This window comes from Mesitornis unicolor, unplaced genomic scaffold (assembly GCF_000695765.1).
Source record: "Mesitornis unicolor isolate BGI_N332 unplaced genomic scaffold, ASM69576v1 scaffold16746, whole genome shotgun sequence".
NCBI lineage: Eukaryota > Metazoa > Chordata > Aves > Mesitornithiformes > Mesitornithidae > Mesitornis > Mesitornis unicolor.
Window position 1 is genome coordinate 836 of NW_010189039.1, and position 11,414 is coordinate 12,249.

The window sequence follows — 11,414 nt, forward strand, 5'->3', positions numbered from 1 at the left end:
AAACCCAACCTGTGTGAGAAAAGTGTGTCACACGTGCCTCTGCGTAAAAGCATGCACGCAGGTATTTATGGCATACCTCAGGCAGGTGCCTTCCCACCCTGCCCCTCCTCACCCCCGCGCAGTTATACCAGTCGGCCCTGCTCCCTGCAGGCACTGCGCCTCTCACCCTGCTGCGAACCTGCACCTCCATCCTGCTAATGACACAGCAGCCGAGCTGCCACCGTGACAACGTGACTCCAGAAGCTGCAGCCCGGAAAAAAAAAGAAACCAACCAAACAGCCCTAAATGTGCACAATCAAGTGATGACTGTTTGTATTTCTGATGCTTTGAGGCCAGCTCACAGCCCTCCCATGGCATAATATTCAGGATGTTTGGGAAGGGGTATTTTTCTTTAATAGGATGGCATAGTCACAAAGCTTTAAAGAAATAAACGAGTGAATCGCCTATGGTAATAGCACCATACTACGGACGGGGCACAGTGACGAACTTCAAGTCTATTTTTAAGCCTGCCTGGCAACATGTAGGTGCAGACAAGAGTCCATGACCCTATCTGCTGTTCCGGAGCTATGGACATGGCTGAAGTCTCTGTCCCTGTTCAACATTGGAGTTTTTTTTGCTCCCTAACGAATACTATGGGAAGACAGAGAAGCCTCAAGCTGTTTTGAAGATTGTGCAATCATGCTTGGGAACCTACCTGCTTTTGCTTGAGCGCTTTCCTTGCTCACAATTCACAGGATGCGACAGGAAGGGAAATACAACCGAATCTGACGGCCCGGGTAATTGGACTCAAGTCCTCTGCAGGCCCTGGGGGTGAGGTGGGTGCCTCTCAGATAGGCAATCTAATCAGCTTTGCGCTTGTGTCCCATCTGGAGACAGATTGTTGCTGAAGTATACCACCACCTGAGAAGCAAGCTTCAGGGTTTTTTTTGAAGATAATTGTACCAACGAAATCAGGGAGTGTGAATTTGCCTAAGGTAATAAGATCTCTTTATTTTTATTCATAGTTAATTTGCTCTGCCGAGGCAATTTCACGCCAGAATGCAGTCTCCAAACAAGAAGGAAGATTGCGCTGCCTGCGCAGTGAATACGCATGGTCCCTGCCTGGCAGATCGGCTGCTGCGACACAGAACCATGAGCCACTCCAGACACATGGGCAAGATCAGGAAAAGGCTGGAGGAGATCAAGAACCAGTCCCCGAAGCTGACAAAAGCGGATTTCAGCCACAACGAAAGCATAAGGTTGGCCACCGACGCCTTCCTGGATGGTGGGACAGACTCCTACCTCGAAACTTTAAGCAAAGAGGGCGAGGTGGATTTCCTCTCCTCAGTGGAAGCTCAGTACATCAAGGATCACGCCACGGAGTCCTATTACGCGCGGGAGTCCCTGGTCGCGGATGGGGCAGCTGCACCAAAGCAGAACGATGCCGGGTCGCTCCCCTCAGGGACCTACTTCCCCACCATTTCTGACAGCAGTGAGCCAGCCCTGCTGCACACGTGGATTACGGCGGAGAAGCCCTATTTAAAGGAAAAATCCACTGCCACTGTGTACTTCCAAACAGAGAAGAACAGCAACATCAGAGACATCATACGGCGGTACATCAACAAGACCACTCAGGTACAGGGAGGGAGTTGCTGGTCCCTCTGCGCGCAGTTGTCTTCTTGCTCCTAAAAAGATGAAGTAAATGTGATGTTTGATCTGAGCCAGCCTTGTGTGTTGCAGAGTAGCTTTGCTTTAGAAAAAAAGGCATTCCCCTTCTTTTCAGCTCCCCTTAAGCAGCAGAGCAAATGTGCAGTAGCAGGGGCAGCTGGGCTCTGTCCCTTCCTGTGCACCACCAGCAGGGTGGTTTGCTCCGTTCAGACCGTTGCACCGGTAGCGAGAATTAGGCTAAAGCGAGCTCTGAGCCATTGGCAGTTGTTTTAGGGGATTTGTGGGAGATGTGCATGAAGGGGAGCCTGGAGAACGGTGTGTGTGTCTGGTGCGCCAGCAGCCGTGCTCGGAGAAAGGAAGTTACTCAGGAAAAAGACGTTTGATCCCTGATATGTTGCCAGTGTCACTAAAAATGCCATGTGGGCTCCATAGGGAGACTGCAGTGTAATTTGGCACATGGGAAAGGTGCAGATGATGCCCCTGATCACAGACAAAGTGACAGGGGGCTGCAGAGAGGTGCCAGCTGTGAGCCAGGCTGAAACCAGAGGTTGAGCAGCTGGAGGGGGACAAAACGCCTCTGTCCAGTGTGTTCTGGTGGCTCTCCTGTTTTCCTGGAAAAAATGTTTGACATTTCAGGGCAGGGACACCTTCCACTTGAACCTTTAATGTTCTCCTGCAAGGGCCAGTGCTGGGTCTGCAAATGCTGAGGGTAATGGCAGGGGAGAAGGATTCCCACTGGCAACCGCCCCATTGAGGGCTACAAGTGTTCAGCACAGCTGGAAAATTGTATTGGTTATTTTAAGTTGGCAGCACCAGAAAGATACAGGAACAGAAGAAATGTCTCTGGGATAATAAAATCAGCACATTTTCTGTTCCAAGAGGAGAAAACTTGCAGAGGAAACAGTGGGAAATGTAATATAAATCCCTGGTTCACATGACCTTCTTAACCATCTAATTTACATGACAAGAGGCTGCTGAACAACACTTACTCACAGTATAAATTCAGCAACTGCTTTTTGAGTACGGTTTCTCAGTGGCAGCATTTATTAATTAGTATCTGATAAGGGTCTATCCTGGATAGCCTAGTATTTGATATAGCCATTAACGACTTAAACGACAGAAGAAAGACTGTGTTTGTGGATGTCATCAAACTGCAAAGGATTGGAGAGCAGTCCCATAACCTTAATAGATTTGTGCAATAGGCACGAATCATAAAATCATAGAAAAGAATAGAATAAAATCACAGAATGTGTTGGGTTGGAAGGGGCCTTTGAAAATCATCTGGTCCAACCCCCCAGCAGTGAGCAGGGACAACGTCACCTGATCAGGTTGCTCAGAGCCCCATCAAGCCTGACCTTGACAAATAAAATGAAAATATAAAATCTCATAAAAATAAAATTAAATTTAGGCAAAAGTAGTGAGAGGTACTGCAAGTAAGAGAGGAAAGTCAGAAATACAAATTGAGAGCAGCTGGTGGAAAAGCAGTGCTAGAGAGAGTGGTGTGGAGCTGCGCCGAGGCTGGACACAGCATTGTGCCATCTGAAGAGTCAAGGTGAGTGCAGAGCGAGTGTGGATGTGGGATATTGGACATAATTGTGCCTCTCACCTGGCGCTGGCAGGGCTCGTTCTGAAGCACCGCGCTGTGGCAGCGGGAGGAAGGTGTGGGATCCGTGAATAATTCGGCTTGCCCGAACAGGCTGCCGGCCACACAGGATGTGCTTGGTCTTGTGGGATTTCTCCGTGGGGGCGAAGGGATTAAGCTCGCTGGCAGCTGTGGGCACAGGCTTTGGAGCAAGAGGCAGGGCAGGTTGGAACCAATTAGTGAGACAAACCTGCAGAGATACTGTACAGTTTGTTTTGATTGAAGATGGTATCTTGTGAGTGCAATTATCAATTATTACCCTTTTTAGTCAGTGGAGAAGTAGACACCCTCTGAAGGTAAGTCAGGTATTAGCTGAATTAGCAGATTTGCCCTGGGGAGATGACCTCTTCCATGGACAGCAGCAGATGTCAGTGAAGAGCAGCACCTCCATGAGGCCGTGCCCAACGCCGACTGCGGGGCCTAGAGCGTGGAATTGGGTTTATATCAAATTTGCAGTTTCCTCGATCCACACTGGAGGTCGTGCGTTTAAGTCGCTGTGGGGGCTTTTGTGCCCAGTCCTGAGACTTTCACACACCGTCCTGCTAGCTGTGAACTGGGAAGCATGGATGTATGGTTAAACTGAAACTGTTTATAAATCATTATTTAAAAAAAGAAAAGGTGGAGCTGTTGCAGTCTGCCACCCCACCACCAGCAGCAGATTGAGGATATAACTCCAGCACCGTTCCAGGTGTAAGTCAGAACAGAGAAAGCGTCATCCAGTGATTCTTGCTAAATGCACGCCTGCATCTTACAAAAGCCAGCCAGACGTTTGGCAAGGGCTGCGGTCTCTTACTTTAGCTACGTCCTTATTATTCTCTGATTGGCGCCTCAATATAGTTCCTAGTGCTGAAATCTCGCCTACAAATTTGTGGGTCATCTTGTGTTTTAGGATTAAAAGAGCTTAACCAAAGTGCGTGTGTTGTGTGTTATATTGGCTTTCTATGAGCAATAAAACAGTGAAGCAACATGTCACATTGATTTACTGATTCAGGCACTCGGGGAGAAAACCTAAAGAAGTATCCACACATATCTCCAAAGATTTGTGTTTTTACACAATTTTAATTTTGTTTTAATTTTTTAAACAAATAAACTTCATTTCAGTGTCCTCACAGGCAACCTTAAGTTGTGTAAATTGCCTCTGCTAATGCCCTTGCTTTTTTCCCTCTAGGTGCTCGCCATCGTGATGGATGTGTTCACAGACACGGAGATCCTTTGTGACCTCCTGGAGGCAGCCAACAAGCGCATGGTGTTTGTCTACCTGCTGCTCGACCACGGCAATATAAACCTCTTCTCAGAGATGTGTGACAAGTTGCAGGTTGCTGAGGATCTCTTCAAGGTACCGTGGCTCTGTGAAGCGCTCAGGCTCGGATTTGTCCGCCCAACTTTAGGCACTCTGAGCTAGAAGCATGGTTATGCTGGGGTCAGTCTACCTTGTAATTAAAAGGGAGCAAGGGATTTCCAGAGGAAGCGTTAGCGCACCTAATTCCCTCTGAAGATGCCAACACTTTTCCATGGATGTTACAGGAAGTTGAGATTAAAGTAATCTGGGCCCTGAAGTCTTAAAACAGAGCTTACTTCCCGCAGTAGAGTTGTCAAACATAAGCTTTACAGCTGCTTCTGTTTGGTAACTGCAGCAGCTGTGGTCTGGCAGCCACGGGTAGTGATTGCATGAAACATTTTTGCATGGCAATACTGTGGTTGCAGTAGGCGTTTTCTGATAAAACACGTTGTTAAAGCTCTTTTTTACTGATAATGCCTCAAATTTAGCTGGCTGTTAGCGTAGTCCACTTTCATCTCTGCCGGAGGGAACTGACCTTAAAAATAACCTCCTGGGGACTGTTTCAGTTGTTGCTTGAGATGCTGTGGGGCACCCGTGGCATCTCGGTGGGGGTGGCTGATACTGCAGAGGCAGGCAGCTTTCTGGAGCGGCAGCTGCAGGGCAGGCAGGAGACCTGAGGGCATCTTCCATGCACCAGATGCCTGTGTTTTATCAGGTGAATTCCACCCCAAATGTATAAAGACACTGAAATTAATAAAACATTCTCATAACCGTGTTTGCACGTCTGTAAACCCCCACTCCATAAGAAGAACAACCCTGTGCTATTTAATGTGTGTGATGCTCCAATACACAGGCTTCAACAATGTGTGAGCCACATCCTTGGGGACACTCATTTACAACGGCCTTGATCCTACAGTGTGTGCATACGGACAGCAGAGCCACGTCTGGGTGCCTGGGCTGCCTTAAATGTCCTTGCTTAGGTACAGGAACAGTGCAGAGCATCACATGGGCCAGTCTGCCCTGCTCCTCCACTCAACATGTGCTTGCATCTGGTCCTGCAGGACAGCGTTTGTACCCCCTGGCAAGCCCAGATGGATTGGAAGAGCCGAGGTTTTGCCCCGTCCTATTGTGCCATAGCCAACGTAAAAAACGAGAGAGCTCACAGCTAGAGCGAATCCTTGCTGGGTGTCAGCAGGGGTGACAGCCTGCTCTCAGCCACGGACAAATCTTGTACTCATTTTGGTTGGGGCAGCATCAGTTACCATTACACAGCACAGCTTCTCTTGGGTAAATGTCTGTGCAAGTTTACATCCCCAGTGACACAAGTAACCCTGGGGCAGGTGAGAGAGCTTGGCTGGGTTTCCTCCAGCCAAACTTCCAAATAAAACATTGGACAGTCCATGAAGAAATCAAAACAGACACTGGGGAAAGTGAAGAGTTAAAGACAGTGGGGGGAGGGCCCTTTCCTGCTTATTTTTCATTTGAAAAAAATAAATGTAATTCACTCTGTTAATTTTTTTTTTTTTACAGAATATTTCAGTCCGCAGCGTTACTGGAGAGGTTTACTGTGCCAAATCGGGCAGGAAATTTGCAGGACAAATACAAGAAAAATTTCTTATTTCTGACTGGAGATACGTGCTCTCTGGATCTTACAGGTGAGATAAGCCATTGTAGTTCATCACTAGGTGCTCTTTTATGGTTTTTAATATTACTTCACAGAAAAGTGCTGTGGGAATTTCTATACAGGAGAGAAGGTTTTTGAACAAAAACCCCTCATGTTTTCAAATATGTGCCATTTTCCAATAATGCATTGAACTTCCTTCAAGGCTGATGTTGGTTCTTTATGGAGCATGGGATTTAATTTAAATGTTCAAAAACTAACATAAACAACTTTGCTGGTGCAACCCTGGAGCAGAACTAGAAATGTGTATAGCTTAATATTATGCTTTCCTCATTGGGTCCTCAGATGCTGTGATGAGGAGATGTGATACATTTCCATCTCCCCTGGGATCCGTTAATGTAGCGTGTGTCACTCAGCTTGTCTGAGGATTTGTTCTCCATATGACAAGTTCAGTGATTAAAAGGAAAACAGCAATACTTTGGAGACTTTTTTTCTTGTGTTTCATTAACAGGTAGGCAGTGTGTGTCTACACAACTGTTGTATCTTCCTTTTACATTTTTTTTTCTTTTTGTGAGCTAAGTCTGTTCTTCTATTTTCTGCTGCTTTAATTATTCCAGGTAGAGGATATAGCATTTCAACAACTGGGTTTTTAATTAAGATCCAAGATCCTTTAGTCAGGGAATTTCAGGAGAGACTGAGCTTGCATCAAATAAAGTTCCTGAGCCTCATGGCTACATAGATAAGCTTCACAAACGACTGAGTGTATCCAAGAAGTCCAGATAACAAAAAGAGAAGAGGTAATTATTTAATTAAAAGGAAGAGATTGTTTTTCTTAATCCCAGTTTATGATTTGGAAGCTTAAATGCCTCTGGTCTGATAAAACTGCCACCAGGAAGATTACCTAACTCCAGTAATGAAGGTGAATTCACGGGGTTAGCGTAGGCTGCAGGAGCTCAGCTGTCCACAGCGGTGGGCATCCAGTTTTCATTCAGTTTCCAAATGAATCATCAAAAATGAGTGAACACTCAGTGGTTTGGGTTTTTTTATTGGTGGTTCTGTGGTTTTCTTGTTCTTTCTTTTTTTTTTTTTAATCCCTCACCAAAGATGTTTGGAAGGGCAACAGCAGATTTATAGAGAGAGTAGAAGTGAAGGATGTGTGGGAGAACGAGGACAGAACAAGGTCTATTTTCTTTAGCCAAGAAGCTGCTTTTTGGCTTCTCTTTGCAATCCTAACAAAACCAAAAACTCCTCAAAGTCCTATGGAGAGCCACTTCTGTCATTCATTGCTGTTGCAATTATCTTCTAACCTCGAGAGCCTTGTCAAACTACATAATCCCCTATCCAGCAAGCAAGCAGAGAGGGTGATGAGCAGTAAATCTATGCACAATGTAACTTCAGCATGCTCAGCACTGGTTTGCTGATTCAGGTGGGTTATAGCTGGCTATCAGTACATGACGCTGCTGTAGGCTTGCTAGCTGTCACTGAAATTATGAATCTGAAAGTTTTCTGTTAACCCTAAACCTTATCCACCAACCTCTGCAGGTGTAAACAAGAATGATGTTGAATAAAACAGACTCAAGCTCTTCTGCAATACATTTGTTGGAAATCGAATTGAAATACATCTTAAAACTAGTACACAAGATGTTAAAACTAATACTAGTTTTCAAAAATCACATTAAAAAGCTATGGCTTGGGTCAGTGTGGGTAAGTGTGGTCCTGGCACACAGGGCAGGCTGGAGCTGAGGAGCTTGAAGGCTGCTCCAGCCAAGCATCAGCACAAGGGCAGGCATGAGGAAGTTCTTTAAGTTACAGCTTTCCTCTCAGTTCGTATTGCCAGTGTCTATGGTGTGAGGTTCTGATGCAGTATTTCGTTCTGCCTTCTCTGTGTTACACTACTCCATCCTATGATAACTATGTTATTCCTTTTTATTTTTGAATTAATTAGACGTTAGCTAGTGCATGAACTCTGTGCTCCTAAAGAAGGCAAAATGACAACAGCAGAAAGCACAGACCCTGATCCTCAGGGGCAGCCAAGTACCTGCCCGGCTGCTGCTGTGAAAGCCCCCAGCCTCTTCAGAGCCTCCAACAGCTGACACCGGGGTGCTTTGCTGAGCACATTGGTTCAGGTGGAGCAGGTTTCTCATACAGAAGTTGCCCCACCAGCAGGCAACGCTAATGTGTGGGTTAATTCAAACCTGAGCTCAGCTGAAAACCCCAGTCCTTCTGTTTCAGATGAAATGTGTGTAATGCTGCATGTTACTGTAGTGCTGCAAGGGATCAGAGCATCTGTAATGATCTGTGGCTGCAGTGACACAGAGGGTGTGCTCGGAAAAAAAACAAGTCCAGTGCAAATGAGGATTGGACAGGAGAGGTGGGTTTTGATTCAGATGATTATAAACGAAAGGATCCAGAACAGGACATGGATTCTGGGACAAGGCCCTGGAAAGACAGCTGAGAAGTATCTATTAATGACTGAATTCGTGATTGTCATAGTTTAAGCCCAATGGGCAACTGAGCATCATGATGCCATTCACGCACTTCTCCCCCCTGCCCCCACATGGAATGAGAAATAACAAAGAGTTTGTGGGCCAAGACAAAGGGCAGGGAGGGTTTGCTCACCACCGTGACCACCCCGTGGTCATGAGCAAAAGACAGACTCATCTTGGGGAGAAAAACAATTTAATTTGTTACCAGTGGCATCAGAATAGTGAGAGATATAACCAGATCTACAACCAGGCCTTAAAGTCAACACGTTCCTCCACCCCTCCCTTCTTCCCAGGCTCAGCTTTGTTCCCTGTTCCTTTACCTCCCCTCCAGAGCAGAAAAAAAGGGAGATGGGATTGGGGGTTGCAGTCAGTTCATCCCATGTGGTCTCTGCTGCTCCTTCTTCTTTCAGGGGTAGGGAGGGCTTCTCCCACTCTTCCTCTACTTCCACGTGGCACCTCTCTCAGAGGAGAAAGTCCTCCATGATCTTCTCCATGGGTCTGCCAACAGCTGCAGCTTCCTCATGAACTGCTCCAGTGTGGGCTACCCGTCCACATGGTGCAGTCCTTCCCACAGACTGCTCCAGCACACACTGCCCATGGAGTCATGGCTTCTTCAGGTGCAGCCGCCTTTTCATGTGGATCTGCCCCACCGGTGAACCTCCAGTGGCTGCACGGGGTCAACGTGCACTCTTACCATGGGTTATGGGGGAATGTCTGCTCCACGCACCTCTTTCTACCCCCTCTCCTCTTTTCTCCACTGACCTCGGTTAGTGAGGTCTGCACAGTTGTTCTCACATCCCACTCCTTTCTCCACTGCAGATTTCTTCTGCTGGTTCTTGAACAGTTCTCAGCTCTCACTTTTGGGCTGGAGCTGCAGCGGGGCTTGAGCTTAAATTGGGGCTACACCAGGCCTGCGCTGGTCAGGGCCAGGGCAAGAGAGGGAGGCCATGCACTGTCCCCCCTCTTAAATACATAAATTTACAGGGGCACTGATTGGCTTGGCCCTGATCAGAGGTGGGTCTGAAATTGGAGCCAGGAGAGCTGCTAGCATCTTCTTACAGGGCTATCATCTCCATAGCCCTCCCCAGCTACCAAAAACCAAAACCCCTCACAGAAACCCAACACAGTGCCACAGCCCTGGCCCTAAGCATAGGCAGCACTTCTTTGTGCTTTCTCTTCTTCCTGATGTGCTTTGCTCAAAGAGGCATGGTGGAAAAACGATCCTTCTGAGCAGATAGTGACAATGAGACTTCGCTGAGCCTTTTGCATAGGAGCACTCAGAATGGTAAACTAAGGAGCACAATGGCCTAAAACCTAAAATGATTAATTTCCTCTTCGAATGAAGCCAATGACAGCCTGTTAAGTCTTTACGTGAAGTTCTGCTTTGTACTTCAGCAAAGTGCAAATGTGAAGTGCTGTGACACTACAAGTCCACAGACATTTGTCTGAAATCACACAGGTCTCACCTTGTTACTTTACAGCTCACCCATCTGCCATCAGTCCATGGAGAACCTTTGGACTATTAAAAATTGGATCTGACTTTCTCTGCTCACAAGGGTTACAGATAAAATTGATGTGCCACAAATGAGAGTATCTGTCTGTCACATACTCCAGGAAATTATACGTGGGAGTAAACTATGAAAATTGGGCCAACAGTTTTTTCCACTGATTTTGTTGGGTTTTTAAATGTCATTTTTAAGTGCAGTGTATTTTTATTTCTAAGTTTTCTCTTACAAACTAGATCTATCTCTAGCACATAAAGTATAACCCTGCCACTCCACATGAGTTTGTAACCTTCAGTGTAGATGTCCCAGACAGTGCGTGTTTTTTTATATTTGTTCCTGGGTTATTATCTCCGTAACAGTTGAAGGACGAGCACAGGCTTACAGTGCTTCTCAGTGAATAAAGGCAATGTTGAGCTGGCACAGCAGATGTTACCCACACAGCGTGGAGTTGCCTTGCTGCGTTGTTTCCCTCGGCACCCAAGGTTTTGTCCCCGTTTAGAATTATTTAAATGAAATGGATGAGAAGTACCTGTATTCTGGTAACTTACTGTGCATTTTCATGTCCAGTCATAAAATGTACATCATAGGGTTGCCCTGTAGCATCAAACCAGTGATTTCTTCACTCCTGAAGCAACAGTATAAAACCAAAGTATGCCCCAAACCCAGCTCTCTTTAAGAATGCTGTGAAGGGGAGCCTGATGCGAGTCGTCTGCCTGTATTCCCTCAGCATCAGCACAGGCTGTCAGTCCCACTGAGCTTCACAGTTTTGTCACAACATGGCAAGAACAAGATTTGAAGTGCACACACCTACAGCCAATTCTGGCTCTCGGCAGTCCCTGTGCAAATAAAGCCACGCAGGAATAACCGGGGCAGAGCTGCGCCGACACAGAATAACCCTGGCTTCAAATCTAATGCAGCTCCATATCCTTTGCTGCACAGCTTGAGCCCCAGTCAGCGCAGAGAGTGATTACACTTCATTCTCTCATCTCTGCTCATTTTGTTGATGTGCTGCTGCTCAGACAAGGCAGCCTGCGCAGCGCAATCACACTGATGTGGTTTTGTAAAGGAGCACAGATTTACCCTTGCCAAGTGGCTTAGGGAAGCACATTAAAGGAAAAGAATTTAACAGCTATGGGGTCTCCTAAAGGGTGTCTCTGGACTACCAGAATGAAAACTATTGTGGTGTTTCTCCCTTACTTTATAGCAAAGTAGTGTTTTTATTTTTGGAAAGAGT

The 11,414-nt window shown here is 46.5% G+C and overlaps 1 protein-coding gene across 1 annotated transcript in view; it reads left to right on the top strand.

Annotated features, from left to right (window-relative positions):
• The first annotated feature begins 1,038 nt into the window (after positions 1-1,038).
• The window catches only part of FAM83A (family with sequence similarity 83, member A), an 11,591-nt gene continuing 1,215 nt past the window's right edge, over positions 1,039-11,414 (top strand). Inside the window, 3 exon segments of the mRNA XM_010185936.1 lie at positions 1,039-1,614; positions 4,458-4,625; positions 6,099-6,223. Coding sequence (XP_010184238.1) covers positions 1,039-1,614; positions 4,458-4,625; positions 6,099-6,223 — 869 coding nt within the window.